This window comes from Stegostoma tigrinum, chromosome 7 (genome assembly GCF_030684315.1).
Source record: "Stegostoma tigrinum isolate sSteTig4 chromosome 7, sSteTig4.hap1, whole genome shotgun sequence".
Lineage (NCBI taxonomy): Eukaryota > Metazoa > Chordata > Chondrichthyes > Orectolobiformes > Stegostomatidae > Stegostoma > Stegostoma tigrinum.
The window spans coordinates 18,071,332-18,096,647 of NC_081360.1; the positions used below are offsets into that span (position 1 = coordinate 18,071,332).

Genomic DNA, 25,316 nt, shown 5'->3' on the forward strand with positions numbered 1-25,316 from the left:
GTTAGGTCAGTCCAGGGAAGATGGACAGGTCAAGGAGGTGGGATGAGGTTAGTAGGTAGGAAATGGAGGTGCGGCTTGGGGTGGGAGGAAGGGATGGGTGAGAGGAAGAACAGCTTAGGGAAGCGGTGACAGGCTGGGCTGGTTTTGGGATGCACTGGGGGGAGGGGAGATTTTGAAGCTTGTGAAGTCCATATTGATACCCTTGGGCTGCAGGGTTCCCAAGTGGAATATGAGTTGCTGTTCCTGCACCCTTTGGGGGCATCATTGTGGCACTGCAGGAGGCCCAGGATGGACATGTCGTCTGAGGAATGGGAGGGGGAGTTAAAGTGGTTCACGACTGGGAGGTGTAGTTGTTGTTTATTGCGAACCGAGCGGAGGCGTTCTGCAAAGCGGTCCCCAAGCCTCCGCTTGGTTTCCCCAATGTAGAGGAAGCCACACCAGGTACAATGGATACAGTATACCACATTGGCAGATGTGTAGGTGAACGTCTGCTTGATGCAGAAAGTCATCTCGGGGCCTGGGATGGGGGTGAGGGGGGAGGTGTGGGGTCAAGTGTAGCACTTCCTGCGGTTGCAGGGGAAGGTGCCGGGTGTGGTAGGGTTGGAGGGGAGTCCCGCACATCCCAGATGTCCACATTGTTCACGGACTGCAACTTTCCCCCCGCAGTGGTCGAGAACGCCCTTGACCACGTCTCAGGCAACACATCCCTCACACCCCTCCCCCACCACAACCGCCCCAAAAGGATCCCCCTCGTTCTCACATACCACCCCACCAACCTCTGGATACAACACATCATCCTCCGACACTTTCGCCATCTACAATCCGACCCCCACCACCCAAGCCATTTTTCCATCCCCACCCTTGTCTGCCTTCCGGAGAGACCACTCTCTCTGTGACTCCCTTGTCCGCTCCACACTCCCCTCCAACCCCACCACACCCGGCACCTTCCCCTGCAACCGCAGGAAGTGCTACACTTGCCCCCAGACCTCCCCCCTCACCCCGATCCCAGGCCCCAAGATGACTTTCCATATTAAGCAGAGGTTCACCTGCACATCTGCCAGTGTGGTATACTGTATCCGTTGTACCTGGTGTGGCTTTCTGTACATTGGGTAAACCAAGCGGAGGCTTGGGGACCGCTTTGCAGAACGCCTCTGCTCAGTTCGCAATAAACAACAACTGCACTTCCCAGTCGCGAACCACTTTAACTCCCCCTCCCATTCCTGAGATGACATGTCCATCCTGGGCCTCAATGATGCCACCCAAAGGGTGCAGGAACAGCAGCTCATATATTCTGCTTGGGAACCCTGCAGCCCAATGGTATCAATGTGGACTTCACAAGCTTCAAAATCTTCCCTCCCCCCAGTGCATCCCAAAGCCAGCCCAGCCTGTCACCGCTTCCCTAACCTGTTCTTCCTCTCACCCATCCCTTCCTCCCGCCTCAAGCCGCACCTCCATTTCCTACCTACTAACCTCATCCCGACCCCTGACCTGTCCGTCTTCCCTGGACTGACCTATCCCCCTCCCTGCCTCCCCACCTCCCCGCCTATACTCTCCTCTCCACCTATCATCTTTTCTCTCCATCTTCGGTCTGCCTCCCCCTCTCTCCCTATTTATTCCAGAACCCTCTCCCCAGCGCCCCCTCTGAAGGGTCTAGGCCTGAAACGTCAGCTTTTGTGCTCCTGAGATGCTACTTGGCCTGCTGTTTCTCCAGCTTCACACTTTGTTATGTCAAAATTTGATGGTAGTGTTTGCCTCTTTCTACAGATACTTTGTAGTACGTGGTCAATAATCCACCTGGCATTCTGTACCACTTTAGGGTTCTTAGCAACAATGAGAGTTCATTTTAGATGTAAGAGCATGATGTGTTTCTACTTTTGAAAATATCGGGGGTTGTTTCTGGAATCAAAGTCTGTATTCCTTGTGCTCCATTGTGATATTCCTCTTCAAGAAAGTATTTATAAGGTTGAAGTGTTTACACTATTATCAAGGGATGAGATATGCAGGCCTTCATAAATTAATTGTAGCTCAGATAATGTCAGGTGGTTATCTTTGTCATGGTCTCATTTTAATGTTACGGAAAAATCCAAGTTCAATTTTTTTGTGATGCACAAAGGTAAACTATTCAAAATACACACTGCAACCTTCAGTCTCCCCTGTTGTGTTGCAAGGATCATAAGCAGGGGAGGGTGTTCTGTACCCAGTTCAGTAGCCTTCAAAGAAGTGCATTTGTCTTGATTCACTTGTAGAAATTCAATGCAAAGGAAATCGGTTTCTTTCTGATTGCACTTAACTGATGTTCTCCTCAGTACGTGTGGAGAAATTGATCTCCATATTTGGTGTTTTTCTTTTGATTGGAATTAGCTCTGCAACTGAAGATGCCACCTCAGCCCCAATTTGTTCTGAACATTTGGTATGCAAATGATTTTTGTTTTAATACTGGGTCTGTCCCAGTGTTTGGTAATCCAGTATTGATTGCTTCCTAAATTTTGAGTAGTATTTCCATTTCCAAAGATTTCTGTTGAATACAGAAAATATTAAGAGCACAACTGCATTTCAGAAAAGAAATGATAGGATCTGCAGATGCTGGAGAATCCAAGATAACGGCACGGTGGCTCAGTGGTTAGCACTGCAGCCTCACAGCGCCAGGGACCCGGGTTCAATTCCCACCCTCGGCAACTGTCTGTGTGGAGTTTGCACATTCTCCCCGTGTCTGCGTGGGTTTTCTCCGGGTGCTCCGGTTTCCTCCCACAGTCCAAAGATGTGCAGGCTAGGTGGATCGGCCATGCTAAATTGCCCATAGTGTTCAGGGGTGTGTGAGTTATAGGCGAATGGGGATGGGTGGGATGCTTCAAGGGGCGGTGTGGACTTGTTGGGCCGAAGAGCCTGTTTCCACACTGTAGGGAATCTAATCTAATCATAACAAAGTGTGAAGCTGGATGAACGCAGCAGGCCAAGCAGCATCTCAGGAGCACAGATGCTTGGCCTGCTGTGTTCATGTAGCTTCACACTGCATTGCAGATAACCTCACTTGGCCACCTCACTTGTTTGTCCATGCTGTAGTGATCTCACTCTCTTGAAAGGCATAAAAATCCAAGACCGGAAGTACTTCATTCAGCTTTGGCATGCTACTTCTTCACTTGGCTATTGAGAGGTCAACTACTCTGGTTTCAGCACACTTCCAACTCTTGATGATAAGAATCTTTGATTAAGTTCTATTCAGGTTTATGGTATGACTATTACAAATTTCCATTGCTGTTTCCACAGTAATATTCTTGGAAAATACCTTGCAGTTTGAGACTTGAATTCATCTTGGAGCTTATGAGAGACTGTTGAAAGAGCTTGCTTTTGACTTTTTTTTTCTGTAGCTCTTCTACCATCTGTGTATCCTCTTCCTTCTCTGTACCCCTCCTCCGACCCCATCCACCTTCCTTTCTTCTCTCCTCACACTCACGTTCTTTGGTATCACTGCACACTTCACAGTGAGGGGTCAAAATTCAAACCTCTCTGGATAGGTCAAAGGTAAACATGCAGTTGAATGCGATAGTGCATTGGCCCACTGTATTTAAGACTGCCTTCAAGCTGTTTGTTTTAAGTTGTATTGATTTTTAGATTATCTGCTGATCTCCCTATCTCTACAGATTTGCATACAGAAGCAGTCCAAGCAGCTCTAGCCAAATACAAAGAAAGAAAGATGCCGATGCCTTCAAAGAGACGCTCTGTGCTTGTCCATTCATCACTAGATGCGTACACTCCTCCAGGTACACAGATCTCCTAATATTCAAGTTATTCTTGTTAGAGACCACGTGCTCATTGTACTGTTGTTTCTGGTTGACAAATTTTAATTTGAACAGAACATCCGATTTTTGTTGAGGGACAAGAAAGAGAATGCTGCTTAAGTTAGTGGAGTTGAAGTTGAGGTTTTTTTGCAAGAATTGCTTCTCTTTTTCGAGAAAGCCATGTGCTTGTACCTCGTGCTGAGCAGTCAAGGATGTTCCCTGGCAATTCTTGTCAAACTAATGATAGTACAAGATAATCACTGTTTAAGGGGATGGGAGTTTCATTAGACAGTTAGAATGATCAATTGAATAGGGCCGGACTAGAGCTCTTCAGCCTGAATTGAAGGTATGTCCGAGGAAGTGTTGTGGCACTGCAGTCGTGTTCCTATCCTGGAGGTATGTCATAACTTGTTCGAATAGGTTGATTATAAAAACTTGTCATTTGAAGACTCAATGCTTATGTTTTATTTAATTCTTCAGCATTTTCCCTAGGAGATATGCATACGGAGTTTCATTAGTAAAAAGCCTTTTGCTGTCTGACTAAAATCATGTGAAAATCTAAAGATTTGCAGAAGATAATAAATATTTTAAATGACTTGACTAAATTCAATAATATTTTCTGCACACAAATGGAAATTTCAACCAGTTTTTTTTCACACTTGACTTTTCTTGCTTCCCCAAACAGTGCATGTCTTCAAACTAGAGTACACATTGGTCTGCCACCAGTAATAAGTGACCTGGCTACTTAACGCTATATCTGATTTGCCTGTCCATCCATTTTCCCTCTTAGTCATATATGCAATGTGTCTACATTCACTGCAGTACTTGGGAAATTCACTGATTGGACTTGTAATTGTATTCTGTGTCTATGAAAGAGCAGAGTGACTTTGACAGAGAAACCACGTACGCCGATCGTTAACTGATGTCTACTCTGTATCTCGATTGCTTTTAACCGCCTTTTTTGTTTCTTATCCTTTAACAGTCTCATCTAGTGAAAATTGATCATTCTCACTCTTAAGTTCTAACTGACCCCAACACAACAGCGTTTAATGGGTCTGATTTTTGAATTTACCCTGTCCTTTGTTTGAAAAAATTGCTTCCCGATTTCATTCCTGTTCCTCGTTCAAAATAATTGCCCTTGTCCAGGATTTCTGCCACAAGGAACTGTATTTCTCTCTGCCTATCCTATCGAATCCTTGAATTATTTTAAACACTTTAATTAGACCATCTCTCATTCCCCTTAATTTAAGGAAATGCAACGCAACTTTATACAACTTATTGCCACAAGTTTAATCCTTGAAAACGCAGTATTTTTCAGCTGAATCTGAACATTTTATCCTCCCTAGGACAATGAATATTTGCTGAGGTACGATGGTTAACGCTGAGTATACGAGGCCTGACCAAGATTTTACAATCTAAGCCTCTTGAATTGGTTCTCAAACTCCATGTCGTTTTTGATTAGGCGACAGCAATGACCACTTTTTAAACATATTTTGATCTGTGCTCTATGCACATGATTTGTGATATGTGCACTTAAATGCCCTTCAATCCCTCTACACCTCCGCAGCTCAAAGTCTGTGCCATTACAATATACCTTTTTGTCTTGTTTGAATCCAAAATGAATTGGTATTTGTCGTGTTTAAATTAAACCCCCTCATTCAGGCGTAGCAGATTTGAGAACCCTTGCTTTGTGCTTTAGCCCACAATCGGAGGAAAGCCATTTATCACAATAGAGGTCTGTTTCCACACCAGCCCGTTTATAAAATAAAATGTTTTCCTGAAGTTCACAACAGTGCAAAGGAATTTTTAAAAAATTACTAAATCCAGGTGATTATTTGTCTTGGTATTTCAAAGAGTATTTGTCATATTATGTAGGATTGAAGGCGTGTGTTCATTAGTCCAGGTAAGGATGGAAGGCCTGCACAATTTTAGTGGATCATCTGGATTTTTATGCTTGTCCTGCTGTTTGCATCGTAATTTTCTTTTGCTGAAATCCACAAGTTGTTTTTGCTCAATGAGTTGAGTGAATGTAGTGTGTGTACGGGAACAAGAGATTTCATGTACTGCCCTTTTTTTTGATCAAAAGTGTTAAGACACATAAAATATGAATTATACTATGACATTCAAACTTAGCAGTATTTGTGCTGCAAAGGTGAGGTGTATTTACTAGATCCAAGATTGATATGGCACGGCGATGTGATGGTGAGACAAATTTATGATCCTATAGTATTTCTCTTTGACGTCTAACACTAATTCTATTGGTTTGCATTTCTTGAAAAATATCTCGTGAATAAAACAAAGAACTCTGCAGATGCTGAAAACGTGAAACAAAAAACACAAATTGCTGAAAGAATACAGCCAGTCTGGCAGAACCATTCTGAAGAAGGAATGTTGGTGTCAAAATGTGGACGTTTTCTCTCCAAAAAAGATGTTGCCAGATTTGCTTTGTTTCTTCAGCAATTCAGTTCTTGGTAGATTTTTAGTTTGTTTTGTAAAATGTAGGGTTTTACATAATTCATGTAATTTTGCAGGTATTGAACTCAGTATGGTTATTGTATCTATGATAAATATGTACAGGAATATTTTCAGTCACTTGGTCATTCATACAACCACTTGAAATGTTTCAAGTATGTATGTCACTTAGGTTGCCAGAATATAAAGTATGTTACAGATCAACATCCATTGGCGAGAAACTGAACTGGGGATTGTCCATTTAAATACAGTATCTATAAGAGCAGGTCAGATGTTAGGAACCCTGCAGTGAGTAATTCACCACCTGACTCACCAGAATCTGTGCACCATCAACAAGGCAAATGTTCCGAGTTTAATGGATGAATGCACTCCTCTGATCAAGTGCAGCTCTGGCATCACTCCAGAAACATAACATTGTCCAGACAAAGCAGCCCACTTTATTTGCACTACATTCACTCCTTTCCCCCCCGCTTCAGAAAATAACAAACTATGTTCAGTTGCAGCAGTGTGTACCATCTACAAGATGCATGTAGAAACTCACTAAGACTATTTAGGCAGCACCTTTCCAAAGTCTCAGCCTTGCCCATCTAGATGAACAAGAACAGCATGAATGAATAAGGAAAAGATGGAGGCACAGTCAGATGTGGAGTCCAAAACCAGGATGAACCATTATTAATCGTTGTCAGTATTGGGTATGGATTGCTACTGAAGTAACGAACAATTTTTGGGACTATCCAGAAGCCTGCAAGTACCAGGAACTCTGAGAAAGATCAGCCTGTTTCCTTCTGGCTGTGCAATCTCATCGTCTAATTTTCAGCTAATATTCAGTCGTGAAAGAAACATGCAGGGCAACATTATTTGACTTAACGAATAATGCCCTGAACTAGAATGGTAAGTATATGAACATAAAAAAGAAGTTTAAAACCTCATGTACCAGACATTTGTATGTTTCAGGAAATATTATAAATGACATGCATCAAATGGTGTATATTCTAGAAGCTCTGATCCTATCTTTTTAGAAGTGTATTGATAAGTATCATTTTACAAAATGTGTGAGGTCATGTTGTTTCATTTTAGAGCAACACCACCAGGTAGTGCACCAATATTACTATTTCAGGAATTAGGAAAAAAATTGCAGTTTGATTTGAAAGGTCAAGGACTTGAGTCTTGGAGATACAGTAGGGGAAAATATGTAGTGCTTGTGCCTGGCAGTACTTCCTTTGTAATTATTGAAAGTTTGTGTCACATTAAGTCAATAATTGATGGCAGGAGTACACCAATTGTTGTGTTACGATGAGAACCTGCTACTGTTAGATCTTGGGTTCGAGTTTATATAAAAACATTTGAGTTTTCATATTTTAATCATTGGTAAAGTATTATACAGGCAAATAAAGATTTTTAACAAAAGTCTGTAAAGAAGCTATGGGTAGCAAACTTGGCATACAACCACAAATAAGAGGTGGTCAGATGTACAGGGATACAAACTGGGACCAGAAGTAAACCATTCAGTGCCTCAAGCTGCTTCACTATTAAACTTGATTATGGCTGACCTACTTGTGTTTCAAATTCCATGTTCCTATCTATCATCAGTAACCTTTGTTTACCTAATCCAGTAAAAACTCAGCTGCCTTGCCTTCAAAGTGTTCCATGACCTCACACCTGTTGCCTTCTGAAATGGCTCATAGAGAGAATACATTCTGCCCATCTCTTGTTCACAACTAACTCAGGAGAAGAAACATCTCTTCTTTGACTGCCTTGTAAAGACCACTGAGGTTCTTTCACAGTTAAGTCAAGTCTGCCGTCTTGTAAACTCAAGTGAAAACAAACCCAGCCTGTCCGAACTATCCTTCTAAGATAACCCATTAATTCCATTCTTCAATCTAGTGAACCTCATGTGAAGTGCCTTCAGTGAATTTGTGCTCTTGCTTAAATTAGGAGGCCAAAACTGTTCACATTATTCCAGGTGAAACAGCAATTTACCTGCACTTCACTCAATGCAGTCGACTTACAATCACTGCTCACAATGTTGTCTCCTCCACTTTGGGGAGACGAAACACAGACACGGCAACCACTTTGCAGAAGACCTACATTCTGTCTCCAAAAGTGACCCTGAACGTTCTGTTGCATACCACTTCTTCACATGGCTGTGTTTCCTTACCAACATCTGTTTCAAGCTTGCTGCAGTGTTTTAGCAAAGCCGGAAGAACAACACCATCTTTACTTCCTGCTTGGGACCGTGCAGCCTTCCAGACTCCTTTTTATTGAGTTCAATGATTTTTAGCTCCTGGGCAACTTCCTCTGTGCCCTTTCCCCAACCACCCCCCCCCCCCCCCCCCGCGCACAGGTGCACACTCACACCCCTTTGTCGTCAATGGTCTGCATCCACATACAACCCAGTGTCAGCTACTAATGAGCTCCGTGAGCAGCTGTTGGTTCTACCAGGCTGACCAGCCCCCTCTCTTCTTCCATCCCCTCCCTCACTGTCGGCACCCGTCACCCCTCAATACCTCCCCCACCCCACCCCTCCCCTCCTTATGTATATTAACCTTTCTCAAGCTGTAGTCAGTTCTGAAGAAGGATCATTAGATCTGAAATGTTAACTCTGCTTTGTTTCCACAGATGCTACCAGACTTGAGTTTGTCCAGCAATTTGTGTTTTTCCACAGCATTCTTTATGTTCAGTTCTTCCCATAATCAAGGATGGCACTGTTTGTCTTCTAGATTAATGTGCTGTACCTTCACACAACGATTTTGTTAATTGTGCAACAGAAGACCTAAATCTCTCCATGTCTGAATTTCATTCTGAATTATTGTTCACTTAGGCAGTACTCTGCTTTTTTATTCACTCTTCCTACCAAATGAACAATATCATGTTTTTCTGCACAGTATTCCAACCGACAGATTTTTGCCCACATGGTCAACTTAGCAATATCTTTTTGCAACTTAGTAATGTGTTCTTCACAATGTCCTTTCCAAATTATCTTGACTGCAAAATTGGCTGCTGTACCTTGGTTCCCATTATCTAGGTCATTTGATGCAAATTTGTCAAACATTGAACCCCCAACGCAGTCCCCTGCAACATCCTGCCAATCAGACTAAGACCCATTTATACACAATCTGTTCTCTGCTATCATGCCAAGCTTCTATCCAGGTTAATGTTACCCCTTCTGCTAGCAGCTTTTATTGTCTGCAGTAAACTTTATCAAATGCATCCTGGAAACCCAAGTACAGTACATCCACCTGCTTCCCTTTTAAATATGGTGTATGTTCCTCTTTCAAAGGACCCCAATAAATTGGTTGAACATAATTTTTGTCTCTGAAACAATGCTGCCTCTTCCTGATTTACCTTGCAATTTTCTCGGTGTGATGCTATCATGTCTTTAATAATCGACTCTAAAACCCTTCGAGAGGCATCTAACTGGCCTGTGGTTGAATGTTTCCTGCTTTCTTCCATTCTTAAAAAGACCGACAGATATTCTTAGAGATCTACAGATGATGCAGATCGCTGCCTAGTTTCTGAATTTGGTTTAGGATTTACGTAAAACCATCAACAATTCTCATTGCTTCCAAGCACAAGGACAAACACAATGGAGAGTGCAAGTTACTGAAGCAGTGGGAAATTGAACTTCTTGTGAGATACTGTACGATCCACACAGCCTTAAAATGTTAGTCCAATTAATTTTTGTCTGCGTTTACTGTTTTCTGTTGCATGTGTAATATGAAGGATGCATAATTGGAATCTAAGGGCGAAAATTATCTTAAAGTTAGAAGTTAGGCAGCACGTTACCATGGGATGCACATTGTGTCCTGCGTATCCACTGTGCAGCATGTATGGATGCCTCACAGGGAGGCAATGTAACTGAGTTTACAGGAGTAGAGACTACACTGTCCTAACGTTAGTGTTATATTGAATGCAGACACATCTTCAGCCTCGGAAGATGAGGGCTCACTCCGTCGCCAGGGCCGGATCACGTCCACTCCAAACCAGGGCCATTTGAACGTAGAGCACTGGCTTAACAAGGTTATCCAGAGCTCCTCCACCTCATCCTCTGCATCGTCCACCTCATCACATGTAGGAGGGAAACCTACTGCTTCACTAGCTGACCTCATGGCGCATACCCATTTAGGTCAGTAAATGTTTATTTTATTTTACTTCCTGTACAGCATTACGAAATGCAGATATCAATATACGTTAACTGCTGCCTAAATTAGAATGTTAGCGGTAATTGCATAGTGCAGAGTTTGGTTGAGAAGGTTTGATTAGAGACAGGTCAAGATTCTTGACCTACTGGTCCGTGCCTTAAATTCAAATTGCCCAGTACTCTCAGTAACTAGTTCGATAAAGGGGTAGTGTATTGTAAAAGAAACAAAGCATTGGTATCACAAAACACTTTTAATGATTTCATGATGTCCTGTGGCACCTTGCAACAAATTAATTATTGCTAAACTTATACAAGTTGGTCATTTGCGCACAGCAAGATTTCTCAAATTACAATGATGTAAATGACAGCCAATCAATTTCTGGAAGTGGGATTTGAGAGATGGTCAGGGCAAAGATGTGATTCTGTAGCTTGTGGCAGAGAATCATTTGCGTTTTTAAGAGGGGCAAACAGGTGCTCAAGCTGAAGTGCCATCTGGAGGATGGTATGTTTTGTTTTTGTCATGCAGCTCAGTGCTTCATCCCATGTTAATGGCACTATTATTCCTGTTGGATGCATGTTTTGTATTTCCCTTTTATATTTGCAGTTTGTGCATTTGGCCCTATGCTGCATCAGTGTATCATGGAATATTGTAATTTAAATTGGAACTGTCATTCAAGGGCATTATTTCACATGGCTTTGTGACATTGTTATAAAGTGACTTGTCTGGAAAAATAAGTTCTGTTTACAGAAGAGCTTGTTCAATATTTTCCTACCCAGAGAGGATTTGTTGAGAACAACTTGATTGTAAAGACATCCTTGCTCCTTGTTTCAAGAGCCATAATAGCCCGTTAACAAATACTGTTGTATATTTATTTCCCACATTGAAACAATGGGCTTAAGCCTGTGTAGAACCTGAGGTCAAGTTGGCTGATGCTGGTTTGCAACCCAGAGTGACGCTACAGCTTTGGTTCAATTCTCATACAGGCTGAAGTCAGCATAAAGATCCCAACCTGCTCTTTGCTTGAGGCGTGGTGACCCTCGGGTTAAACTCAGAATCAGTTAGCTCTGTCTTACGAATAAGCAGCCCTCTGGTCTTTTGGCACAATGGCAACTTTACTTCAGTCTAGAAGTCGCCAGTTTTCTTGCCGGAATTGCAGAAAATTGAGAGAATTTAGCTTGTGCTCCCCTTGCTTCTTTTTAAGTATTTCTTATTTCTCTAAATCACCAGTTTATTTTGTGTTGTCAATGTTCAGGATTTTAAGATATTCCCTACTATTTTATTTGCTTCAGTTGAGCTGGAACATGTTTAATATTTTGCACATCACTACCGGAGAATGAGAATGGATTATTAGAATGTAACAGCTTTATTAAGTAGTTTGTTTGCTTTTGTGCATATATATGTATTCAATGAATGCACAGATTCTAAAGCCTGATCTCTCTCAATTGGCCTTTATTACAGTCATTTGGAGGATACAGTGCTGTCTCTCACTTAGCATTGTAAATGCCTTGTATCCTGGCGGCAGTAATAATTTCAATAAAGGCAGTTAGTTGCATGTATTTTCAGTCCCAATCTGTGGTTAGCTCATACAAGAGCAGTATCAGTGAATACAACACCAATTTATCTACAGCAACAGTCCCACACCTTAATTTTTTTCTGTTGATGCCCGTCATAGATTCTCTCAGGCCACCACAAAACTAATGCTCCAGACCAGTTCTCGGAAACAAACAAAGCATTGTTACGTAAAAATTCAGACAGTGATCCTTGAGCATGCCCTTTAATGACTCTACTCTGTATGCCTTTGCCTGGCCAAGTGCTCCTGCATGGTGTCCTACCAATAGTCACAGTTTGGCTTACGGTAAATAACTGCCATTCATTAGGGGAGACAGCAGATGGCTTTGTAGGCTGACTTTGAGGTCTAACTCTGACTCTAGAAAGTTTAGAAACTGTTGAGTCTGAACCTGGGTAACAGCAGGCTGGACTATGGATGATGAGTAGCAGAAAGGCAGTGGTGGAAATGTCACAAGCAATGTCAAGGAAACAAATTATGTCATCCTATGTGGCAGCAATCCTCGTAACCTGTTTGGGTCATGTTTCTGGACTTCTGGAAGACTCTTGAACCTCTTCAGAGTACTTTTTTCTTTATTCATTCATGGGATGAGGGCGTTGTTTGCTAGGCAGCATTTATTACCCATCCCTAATTGCCCAGAGGGCAGTTCAGAGTCCACGACATTGTGGGTCTGAACTCCTATGTAGGCCAGACCAGGTAAGGATGGCAGTTTCCTTCCCTCAAGGACATTCGTGAACCTGATAGATTTTTCCCTGCCATTCGGTAATGGATCCACGGTCATCATTAGGTTCTTAATTCCAGGTTTTTATTGAGTTCAAATTCCACCAGCGCATTGTCTGGGTTTCTGGACAAACAGTCCAGCGATTAAAGCACTCGGCCATCGCCCCCCGACAACATGGAAGCATTTTGATTCTGCAGGGCAACAAGGTAAACTTGCATTACCAGTTTGAGTTTTTTCCAGCAGCACTCAACATTGGGAGACTTCTTGCTGCAGTGGCAGCAGAATTATCAGCCAGCCTTGGGACTGCAAGCGTCCTCATGAAGTTGACCAAAAGTTCCATTCTGGACACAAAAGTTGCTCATGAAACCTTTTGTGAGGGTCATTTTGGATTTCTGCATGTTTGTTGATGGCGATGCAAATCTTCTGACAGGCCTGCTAATGCCCAAGTATTTCCATGTGCATATCCATCAGCCTTTTCCTTGATGCTGCCCTTTCAAAGTCTGAAAAACTGTTGTGCAGCTTCACCCCTCAGAGTTGGCATTTTTGCTGCCTTTTCTCCCAGCTGGCTGCTCATCACGAGTACTTGATGAGTGAACACATGCAGATCCCATCTCGAACAGCTACTGTCTCTGCCAATGTGAGGTTGACTGACATTTCATCAATTGTCTTTCGCTATTCCATTTTGTGCTTTTGCAGTACTGCATAGCCATATGACAGTTCCTGGCTGTCTGATTGATTGATTGAAAAGTAGAATAGTCGAATTAAGAGCAGAGAATGAAGATAAGGAGTTGATACTGAAACCGTGTGCAGCATAGGAGTTAGAACAGACTGTGTAAAGAGGAAATGAGATGTGAAAAACAGAATTAGATCTGAACTTAGGTTCATTTTCAGCTGGCCACAACCTCCGTTATGGCCACATCTTTGATCGAAGTTAATCCAGTCCAGGCTCCCACCGCCTTCGTCCATCAGCAAAGGACACAGTGCTTTGCCTGACCCTCTATTGGTTCCCTGCTGTTGCCTTTTGTCCTGTAAGATTAACACAGCTTAGCATGGCTTCTTTGTTTTTGAACTCCAACCCTGTAGAAATAAACACCATTACCTTGTTTCATTTTGATGACCTTACTCCTTTTTGCTTTCAGGGATTTGTCTAACAGTACCCTGCTATATCTGGAGTTTTTCTGGCCTCCTTTATTCTTCCTACATACTGCCTTTCATTTTTTTTTGCCAAATATATGCCCATTTACTTCATTTCGCCATCACTGTGTTGTGTCATCCTCCTTTTGTATTCACTGCAGCCCAATCTGGTGTCAACTGCCAAGTTTGAATTGTACTTTGATTCCAGAGTCCAAATCGTGTACTTAAGTGGTGAACGGCTCTAACTCTTGACTAACATCGCTTGTCAATATTTGCTCATCTGAGTGGCGACTGAAAACATCTAGTCTGTTTTAAGTTTGGTAGCCAGCATGTCTTTCATTCCACGATTTGTTGCCTCTGACTTCAGTCATGAGCCTCCTATGAGGCACGTTATTCAAAACTGTTTTGGAAATGTAACTATATTGCCTCCTATTGCATTATCCTTATCTACACTTTCTGATAGTTTGGAAGGTTTTAGTAAGACCTTGCCTTTTGATGTCTGTGCTGGTTATAGAATATTGTCAGTTGCTATGTATTTTCCCATTCTGGTTTTGACCGGTCTTGCTGATGTGGATTTGGCTGAAATTATAAGGGCAACAGAAACACACAGAGAATGGAACTTCAGTTCCTTTGCTGGGTGGTTTGCTCCAATCATCGCATGTTACACATAGAAAATGCTTTTCTGCCCTTTCCTGTTTCCACCACATGCGCTTCTCTACCCCCCCCACCCCGGTTTCCTCTACCTATCTATGCATGCTTGCTTGTTCCTTCACTGTTTCTTCTGTTCTCCAGGATAAACCTCACTAATGTCTCACTTGCTAACATGATCAGAGCTTCAAGTTATGGCCATGTGTCACTAAGTGCAGTAATTTGCTCTCTGACTAGAGGGAGTCATTTCTTTCAATACCTTCAGATTGTTAGGAAAGAGTACTTGTTTTGATACTGAAATCCTCAGTTCTGCTGGGGTTTTCACTCTTTGAAGGGAGCAAGTTATGTCCTCCCTTAGGAATGCTTGGAAGACATGATCATTTGGAACCTAATTCTTATGCTAGTCATTAATTTCAACCCTGTTTACAGCTTTATAGTGCATTAGTAGTTTTGGCATTGGCAATCGTTAGACTGTGTGGCAGTGGCAGTGCCTGTGCCACCAAGGAGTTATTAGCTCTGTTTTCTACCTTTTTGTGTTCATTTGTAGGATTCCATTCTTCAGTTTGCTATCTTGTGTAAAACTGTTCTTCTAACCATGCAAATTTACATATCTGGTACTCATCCTGGGCTTCTATGCCATTTTGAATTAGCTCCTGAGATTTGCCAATGGTGATGGATAGTTTGTGGATGTTTTGGATTTTGAGTTCTTAAGATTAGCTTTATGAATAAAGCAGAAGGACGACTCTGAATTTTGCTTGCGTCCAAAAAACCCAAGTACAAATTACTGATTATATGATCATAGGAAAAAGAGCCTGTTCCACCAGTCAATAAGATCATAACTGCTCTAATTCTGGTCTTGACTCACTTTACGCAAAAAAATTTTCAGTGGAAAGTTGAAGCCTAACTTCCCACCATACTTATGGCACAATTTTCTCTTGAAGTCAAAAGCAAAAGCTACATCCTTACCACAAAGGCTGATGAAATTAAAATTCAATTAATAAAAAAATCTGGAATTGGAAGTTTTTCTCCATAATTGTGATCATGGCAACTAGCAATCTGTATTTTAGTCAAATGGGCAATTAGGATTGGCAAAAAAATGCTGAACAAATTAATTGAAGTATAAGGTCCTGAATGGTCTTGGTAAGGTGATATGGAAAAGATGTTTCCTTTTGTGAGTCAGTCCAGAACATGGGGACACTATTTAAACAGAGTATGCAAGGGGGGAACAGCAGGTCTGGCAGTATTTGTAGAGAGAAATACAGTAACTTTTTTTTGCAAGTCCAGTGATCCTTCATTAGTCTTCATAGTTTTGTTGAAGGGTCACTGGACTTGAAACATTAACTGTTTTTCTCTCCTAGAGAATCTGCTAGACTTGCTGTTTCCACCCCCACCACCACACACCCCCCCCCCACCCCCCCCCCCCACCCCAACCCCCAGGCAGAGGTGGAAAATGCTTTCTCGGAGGGTTGAGAGTTGTTCAGGTTCTCTTCCTCAGATGGCAGTAGGAACAAAGTCATTGAATATTTTTAAGGATGAGGTAGATAGATGTTTGTTGAGCAAGGACTATGGTTGGGGGTGGGGGAGTCGGTGCTCATTGTGGGTAGATGAGAATGTGGAATTTGAATCATGAAGGGATCAGCCGCTATGTTATTGAAAGGCAGTGCAGCCTCAGGTGACCAAATTGTCTCCTTAACTTGCTATTTTCTGTTTGTAATGCAGCTTCGCCGGGTTGGCACCTCATTTTCCAGCATGCCTGGCATATTTCAAGGCTTGATTTGGATGAATGAGCAAGGCATATTCCAGGCATGAGGCAAAAACTGTTGTAAAATGTGATATTCCTGCCAATGCGCCTCACTGTTAAATGAGTGCTCAGTTTGAAATACTTGATCTGTTCTCCACCTATCCTTTTAAGTACTGCAGACGTGGCAAATGTGATGAAGGGCGAACTCTGTAAGAAGCCAAGGCTGATTTCTGCGTCCTTCTGGCAAATGAATGATTTTGTTTTAATTCTTTGCCAAGAAATAACTAGTTGAAGCCAAAGTCAAAAAGTAGTTTTAGTAATATGGGATTGGCAGTGTGTGCACGATTGAGCAATAATGGCTGAGACTTGCGCCCTATCTTTGATTGGTGTAGGCAGTGTTTGGCTGGAACAGACAGAAGAGAGTAAGCATAAATGTGTCTGTTCACAATTTAGATCAATGACGTGATTGAAGGGAGAGAAGGTACGATTGCCAAGTTTACTACTGAAACAAAGACAAGTAGGAAAGTCGGTTGTGAAGAGGAGATAGAGAAAGGATGCACGAAGAAAAATCAAAGAATTGTGCATGATGGAAATCTGGAATAAAAAGGAAATGGGGGAGCTCAGTAGGTCTTCTACATCTGTGGACAGAGAAATGAAGTTTTGGGTCTGATATGTCTCTTTTGAACAGGTGTGTGAAAAACTTCAAATTGGTTGAGTGAAAAGATGTAGCAACTGGAATATAATGTGGGAATGTGTGAAATTGTCAGTTTTAGCAGGAAGAATAATAAAGCATTATCTTAATGAAAAGAAATTGCAGAGCAGAGATGCACAGAAATCCATGTTTTCATGCATGAATTGCAAAATATGACTGTACAGGCACAGGACGTTATTAGAAGATTTACCAAACTAATACTTAGAATTTTTGGAGGGGATATGTGATATTGCCTTATGAAGGAACTTGGCATATGTTTGACTTGTGTCCACTGAAGTTTGGAAGAGTATTGGGTGACTAAATGGCAACATTCAAGCATATGGTCAGCATGGACAAGTTGGACTGAAGGGTGTGTTTCCATGCTTTTTTGACTCGAGAGAAGGTCTTGACAGCGTAAATGTGGAGAGGATATTGTAGGCAAATGAAGAAGCCTTGTTGTGAGAGGGTTCACTGCTTGAAGAATCAGGAGTTGTACTTGAAAAACAGGTGATATGAAATTCACTTCCGAAGGTTATTTGTCTTTAGATCCCTCCCTGGAAATGTGGTGGAATCAAGCTAATTAAATGTTCCTAAGGCAGAGATGGGTAGATTCTAGGTATTATTGGGGTGGGTGGGAATTTGAATCTGAGATAAGCCATTATTTTATTGAATAGTGGGGTAGGTCCAAAGGGCCAAATGGACTACTCCTATTTCTTGTTCTCAACCACCTCCCCATATGTGTCTTATGTCATTCGGATTGAATCTTTTTAAAGCTCTTATTGTCCCACCATCCTATTGCCCCCTCACATCATTACAGTAGAAACTGTATATTGTAATTCCTGGAGTCCCATTGATGTTTGCTATAAATGCGGCTTTCGCAGAACAAAATCAAAAACAATAAGGAGTGTAGTTTGTGTGTGCTTACATCACAACAGAATCGATTAATAGAAATAACTATCCTTCACAGACTAAAGGTATATATGAATTATATCCTTAAGCCAGTGTCATAGAGTCATAGAGCTATGCAGCATGGAAACTGACCCTTAGGTCCAACTTGTCCATGGCGACCAGATATCCAAAATTAATCAATCCCATTTGCCAGCATTTGGTCCATATCCCTCGAAACCCTTCCTATTCAGATACCCATCCAGATGCCTTTTAGATGTTGTAATTATACAGCTTCCACCACTTACTCTGGCAGCTCATTGCATATACGCACCACTGCCTATGTGAAAATGTTGCCATTCAGAACACAGAACACAGAACAGTACAGCACATAACAGGCCCTTTGGCCCACGATGTTGTGCCAAACATTTACCCTGAACCTGAAGTTCGATCTAACCTCCACCTCTAGCTTATACTAACATCCATATGTCGATCTAATAGCCACTTAAATACCCCTAATAAGGCCAACTCCACTGCCCTCTCTGGCAACGCATTTCACGCCCCTACAACTGAGTGAAGAACCTACCTCTGACGTCTCCCCCATATCTACCTCCACCCAATTTAAAACTATGCCCCATGCGTAATAGCTACCCCCACCCTTGGAAAAGTTTTCTGGCTGTCTGCTCTGTCTATACTTCTGAGCATTTTGTACAACTCTATCAAGTCACCTCTCATTCTTCATCGTTTTAAAGAGAAAAGCCCTAGCGCTCTCAACCTTTCCGAGTAAGACCTTCCCTCTATTCATGGCAACATCCTGGTCAATCTTCATTGCACCTTTTACTAACGCTTCCACATCTTTCCTGTAACGAGGTGACCAGATCTAGACACAATAGTTCCGATGTGGCCGAACAAGACTTTTGTACAGCTGGAGCGTAACTTCACGACTCTTGAACTCAATCTGTCTATTCATGAAAGCTAACACACCATAAGCCGCCTTAACAATTCTATCCACCTGGGTGGCAGCTTTCAGGGAACTGTGAACATGAACCCCAAGATCCCCCTGCTCCTCCACACTGCCACGAATCTTTCTGTTAACCCTGTATTCTGCTTTCAATTTTGTCCTTCCAGAATGAATCACCTCACACTTTTCAGTGTTAAACTCCATCTGCCACTTCTCAGCCCAGCCCTGCATTCTTTCACTATCCCTTTGTAACCCAGAACAGCACTATCCACAACACGACCCACCTTCGTATCGTCCGTGAACTTGCTAATCCACCCTTCCACTCCTTCATCCAAATCATTTACGAAAATCACAAATAGAAGGGGACACAGAACAGATCTTTGTGGGACACCACTTGTAATTGAGCACCATGTTGAATATTTTCTGTCCGCTGCCATGTTTTGCCGAAGAACCAGCCAATTCTGAATCCAATCTGTCACATTTTCCTCATTCCATGCCGCCTTGCTTTCTGCATGAGCCTACCATGGGGAACCTTATCAAACGCCTTACTTACATCCATGTATACCACATCGTCTGCTCCACTTTGATCCATATGTTTGGTCACCTCTTCAAAGAATTGAATAAGGTTTGTGAGGCATGATCTAGCCCTCACAAATGCATGCAGACTATCACAAATCAAAATGACAAACTGACTCTGTAGACATATCATTCTCAAACTGACTCTGTTAGACATATCATTCTCGAACTGCCTTTCACTAGCTGCTATACTTGCCCTGACGAGCAATGCCTCTCTCCCATCTGTTTTTCCACCTTCGCTATTTCTTTTAAAGGCTTTAAATCCTGGAACTTCAACCACCATTCCTCTCCTAGTTACCTACATTTCCATAATTGCCACAACAACATAGAGCATGGGTTGGCACTTGGAACTAAGTTCATCTGCTTTATTTCTGATACTTCTAGCATTGAAGTATACACACCTCAAACCATCTCAGTGTCTGTGATTTCGCTCTATTGACCACATTTCTTTACCAACCACCTCACTCCCTGTTGTGTCTGTTGGAAGGCCAAATACCTCATCCTCTGAATTATAAATCTAGTTCCCCACCCCCTACCAAGCTAGTTTAAACCAACCCGCACAGCTCTTGCAAATCTTCCTCCCAGGATATTTGTACCCTTCTGGTTCCGGTGCAACCCGTCCTTAGTGTACAGGTCCCACCTTCCCCATAATGTCCTCCAATTATCCACATAATGGAAGCCCTCCCTCCTACAACAGCCCTCTCGCCATTTGTTTAGCTGCACACTCTCCTTACTTAGCTCGTTATCACGTGGCACTGGTAGTAACCAGAGATAACTAACCTGTTTGTCCTGGACTTCAGCTTCCAACCTAACTCCCTGTACTTGTTTTTCACAATCAGTCCTTTTTCTCCCTATGTTATTGGGTCCAATGTGTAACAACATGACTGCTGGTTAGTCACCCTCCCCGTTAAGGATCTTGAAGACACGATCCAAGGCATCACGGACCCTGGCACCTGGGAGGCAGCATACCATCCTTTCATCTCGTTCGTGTCCACAGAACTGCCTGTCTATGCCTCTTAGAATTGAATCCTCCACTACAATTGCTCTCCTATTCTCCCTCCTTCCCTTCTTTGCCACAGGGTCAAGCTCGCTGCCAGAGACCTGTCCACTATGGCCTTTCCCTTGTAGGTTCCCCCCACCTTCCCAGCCCAACAGTGTCCAAAACAGTGTATTTATTATCGAGGGGAATGGCCACAGGGATCCCTGCACTGTTTACCTATTCCTTTTGCCCTTCCTGACAGTCACCCAGCTACCTGTTTCCTGTACCTTGGGTGTGACCACCTCCCTGTAACTCCTCTCTATCACCCCCTCAGCCTCCCAAATGACCCGGAGTTCATCCAGCTCCAGTTCCCTAACACAGTTTTTGAGGAGCTGGAGTTGGGTGCAGGTCAAGTCAGAGGAGACAGCAGCAGTGACCCTTACCTCCCACATTCCTGCAACAGAAGCATGCAACTGCACTAGCTTCCATTCCCTCTACTTTAGATTTCCAGAAGAAGAATGAAAAAGGAAAAGCCTTAGCTTACTGAACCTCCACCGCGTTTTTTGGTTAGAGGATGACGACGGGTGGGAGACTCTACTCGTGTAGTGTTTCGGATTCAGCCAGTGTCTGAATTTCTGTTTCTTCCTGGCTCGTGTTTCCTCCACACACCCACCACTCAAAACAACAGGGCCACTTGATGCACGAGCTAAGTATATTTTAGGCAGCGAGAAACAGAAACCGCCTTGTGTTCCCTTTTTAAATCTTCCTCCCCTTATCTTAAATCTATGCCCTCCAGTTTTGGACTCCCACGCCATGGGGAAAAGGTGTTGGCTGTTCACCCTATTCATACCTCTCACGATTTTATACACCTTTATCAGGTCACTCATCAGCCTCTGACTCTCCAGGACAAATAGCCCTAGCCTAATCACCCGTTCTCTATAGCTCAAACCCTCCAAACCTGGCAACCCTTGTAAATCTTTACTGAACTGCTTTTCATGTTTCACAACATCCTTCCGATAACAGGCCAGAATTGAACGCAGAATTCCAAAAGTGGCTCACTCGTGTTCTGTAGAGCAGCAGTATGACCTCCCAACTCCTATACTTCAGGCACTAACCAATAAAAGTAAGCATACTGAACGGGCTCTTCACTATCCTAGCTACCTGCGACACCACTTTGAAGAAACTCTGAACCTGCACTGCAAAGTCCCTTTGTTCAGCAACAGTCCCCGGGGCCTTAGCATTAAGTGTCTAACTGATGCCTTGATTTGCCTTTCCTAAATGCAGCATCTCACATTTACCTAAATTAAAGTCCACTTGCCACTCCTCGACCCATTGGCCCATCTGCCGAAAGCCCTGTTTTACTCTGAGGTAGTCTCCTTCGATATCTGCTGCACCTCCAATTTTGGTGTCATCTGCAACCAACTATACCATACCTCCTTTGTTCACAGCCAAATTATTTGTACAAATGATGAAAAGCAGTGGACGAGCACTTATCTTGATGGCTCACCACAAGTCTCCAGTGTGAAAAACAACCCTTCACCATGACCCTCTGTCTTCTGCCTTCGAGCCAGTACTAAAATGTCTAGTTCTCTTTGCATTCCGTGTAATCTAACCTTGGTAACCAGTCTACCGTGGAAATCTTTGTCGGACACGTTACTGAAGTCCATAGAGATCGCACCCACTGCTCTGCCCTAATCAGTGCTTTGTTACTTCTCCAAAAACACTCAAGCCAGTGCACAAAGCTGTGTTGACTATCCCTTATCAGTCCTTGTCTTTTCAAATACATGTAAATCCAGTCCCTCAGGATTGCCTCCATCAACTTTCCCACCACTGATATCAGGCTCACCAGTTTAAAAAGTTGCCTGGCTTTACCGTACCATACTTTTCAAAAAATGACACCGTTGGCCAACTGCCAGTCTTCTGGCACCTCACCTGTGGTTATTGATGACGCAGATATTTCACTAAGGGCCCCAGCAATCACTTCCCTAGCTTGCCACAGAGCTCTGTGGTACACCTGATCTGATCCCAGGGATTAATCCACCTTTATGCGTTTTAAGACATCCAACGCCACCACTTCTGCAATGTGGATATTTACCAAGAGTCACTGGTTATTTCCCCATGTTCTCTATCTTAAACATCCTTCTCCACATTAAACACTGAAAAGTACTTGTGCAAAATACTTGCTTAGTATCTTTCTCCATCTCCTGCGGTTCCACACATGACCTTGCTGATCTTCAAGGGGCCCTAATCTCTCCCTAGTTACTGTTTTGTCCTTGATTGTGTTTGTAGAATCCCTTTTGGATTCTCTTTAACCCTCCTAACCCTCCTGATTTCCCTCTTAATTGTACTTCTACAGCTTTATACTACTCAAGGGATTCAGTCATCCCTGCTGTCTATACTTGACATCTGCTTCCTTTTTCTAGACCAAAAACTCAATTTCTCTCGTCATCCAGCATTCCCTCCTCCAACCAGCCTTGCCCTTCACCCTAACAAGAACATAGTGTCTCTGACTTTTGTTATCTCATTTTATTTTTGAAGGCTTCCTGTTTGCCAGCTGTCCCTTTTAACCTGCAAGCGTGCCCCCCTCCGCTTGTGAAAGTTCTTGCCTAATGCCGTACATGTTGGTCTTTCTCCAGTTTAGAACTTTGACTTTTGGATCAGGTCTGCCCTTTTCCATCATGACTTTAAAAGTAATAGAATTATGGACATTGGCCCAAAGTGCTCCCCCTCTGACCCTCAGTCACCTGCCCTGCTATGTTTCCCAAGAACAGGTTATTCTCTAGTTGTTACATCCACATACTGAATCAGAAAATTTTCCTGTGCAGATTTAAATTCCTCTCCATCCAAGCCCTTAACACTGCGGCAGCCCCAGTCTGTGCTTGGAATATTAAAATCCCGACCATAACCAGTATATTATTCTCACGGATAGCTGAGACCTCCTTACAAATTTGTTTCTGAATTTCTTGCTGAATAATCGGGGGTGTGTGTAGTCCAATCACAGAAAGGTGATTCATTTCCTTTTTTATTTTTCAGTTCCACACAAATAATTTCGCTGGACGTATTCCCAGGAATATCCTCCCTAAGTAATGTTATCCCTAATCAAAAATGCCACCGACCCCCCCCCCCCCCCTCCCCCCCATCCTTCCAAATTGTATTTATACCCCGGAACATTAAGCTGCTAGTCCTGTCCATGGCTGAGCCACATCTCTGTAGTTACTGTTTTATCCCAGTTCCATGTTCCCAACCATGCCCTGAGTTCATCTGCCCTTAGGTTAGGTCTCTTGCTTTGAAATAAATGCAGTTTAATTTATTATGAAGGCCTTGTGATGTTCTCATAGCTAGTAGAGTTGCAGAAAATATATGCCACAGCTAAGTGACTATGAAGGCTGTGAATTTGTCTATGTTTAGTTATTCACACTAGCCATGAAAGCAATCTGTTTCAAATAATTCTGTGGTCTTCAAGTTGAAGATGTTTTCATGAGCATTAAATTTAGTCACCTGGATTTTGTGGTGGCAGTAGCTGTTAGAAATTGCCATCATTACTACTCTGTAGCTGACAACAATTCTTAGCGTCCAATTATACACAGCTGATCATGGGAATCCGCAAGTTGTTGTCATAACTCTGGAATCATAGAATCGTTGAATCCCAATGGAAAAAGACCATTTAGGACATTGAGTCTGCACCAACTCTCTGAACATTATCCCACCCTCTTGACTATAATATCATTGCTAAAACCCCTGATAATTGTATTTGTGTCTGCATCTTCAGTTTTTTTTTTCTTAAGTTTTAAAAATTACATCTCACTGGAAAACAAGCTTTATACTTGGGTGATGTCAAATTTCTTGTTTTAATATGGTTCCTGAAAGTTATTTATGATATTTTTCTCATCTATGTTTGAATGTTCATATTGCTCTTGATACAATTTATGAAGACTGACGGAAACTGAGTGCAATTTGCTTCCTGATTTGGTGGATGAGGGCATTGAAGGTTTGATTGCTGAATTTGTTGTGATGCAAAGTACTTAAAGTGAGTTGTGAAGTGGATTTGAGTTTACTAAGGGGGATAGATAGGTTGTGTGGTCAAAGTTCTTGCAAATGGAAGAAAAGTGATTAATTATCCAATTTGGTAGGAGGAGGAAAGAAGAAGCCTATTATCTTAATCGTGAGGGATTGCAGAGCTCTGAGATGCAAATGTCCAAGTGTATGAATCATCGAAGGTGAGCATACAAACAAGTAATCAGAAAAGCTTATAACAAGGTTTGATTTCTTGCAAGGAGATTGAATGCAAGAGTCAAGCCAAGATGCTGCACTAACATAGGCCTTTAGTGAGACTGATTCTGGAGTACTGTGTATAGTGCTAGTCACCGTGGTTACAGAAGAATGTTGATGTGTTGGAAGCAGTTCAGACAAGGTTTGAGACTGATACCCAGAATGAGCAGATTTCTTCTGAGGAAAAGCCTCAAAAGAAGTTTAGACTTAATTGGAACATAGAAGATCCTGAGGCGACTCAACAGGGTCAGTGTTAAAAGTACATGTCCCCTGTGGAAAAATCTAGAGCTCCAGCTCATAGCTTTTTTTTAAACAAAAAATTGCCCATTTAAAACCAAGATGAGGAAAATAGTTTTGAGGCTAGACAGTCTTTGGAATTCCCTTCAAAAGGCAGTAGATGCAGAATTTCTAAATATTTTAAAGGCAGAGGTAGATAGGAGTGAGAGAGACAGGGTAGTTGTCATGGGGGACTTCAACTTTCCAAATATTGACTGGGAACACTATAGTTCGAGTACTATAGATGGGTCAGTTTTTGTCCAGTGTGTGCACGAGGGCTTCCTGACAGTATGTAGACAGGCCAACAAGGGGTGAATCACATTTGATTTGGTACTGGGTAATGAGCCCAGCCAGGTGTTAGATTTGGAAGTAGGTGAGCACTTTGGTGATAGCGATCACAATTCTGTTACGTTTACTTTATTGATAGAAAGGGATCAGTGTATACCACTGGGCAAGAGTTATAGCTGGGGGAAAGGCA

The 25,316-nt window shown here is 42.5% G+C and overlaps 1 protein-coding gene across 4 annotated transcripts in view; it reads left to right on the forward strand.

Annotated features, from left to right (window-relative positions):
• The window catches only part of LOC125454046 (disco-interacting protein 2 homolog A-like), a 236,731-nt gene that overhangs the window by 114,414 nt on the left and 97,001 nt on the right, over window positions 1-25,316 (forward strand). For 3 of the 4 annotated variants that reach the window (XM_059647072.1, XM_059647073.1, XM_059647075.1), the window contains exons 4-5: window positions 3,639-3,758; window positions 10,165-10,374. In XM_059647072.1, coding sequence (XP_059503055.1) covers window positions 3,639-3,758; window positions 10,165-10,374 — 330 coding nt within the window. The remainder of the gene's footprint in view (window positions 1-3,638; window positions 3,759-10,164; window positions 10,375-25,316) is intronic. The other variant, XM_059647074.1, reaches the window with a different exon arrangement.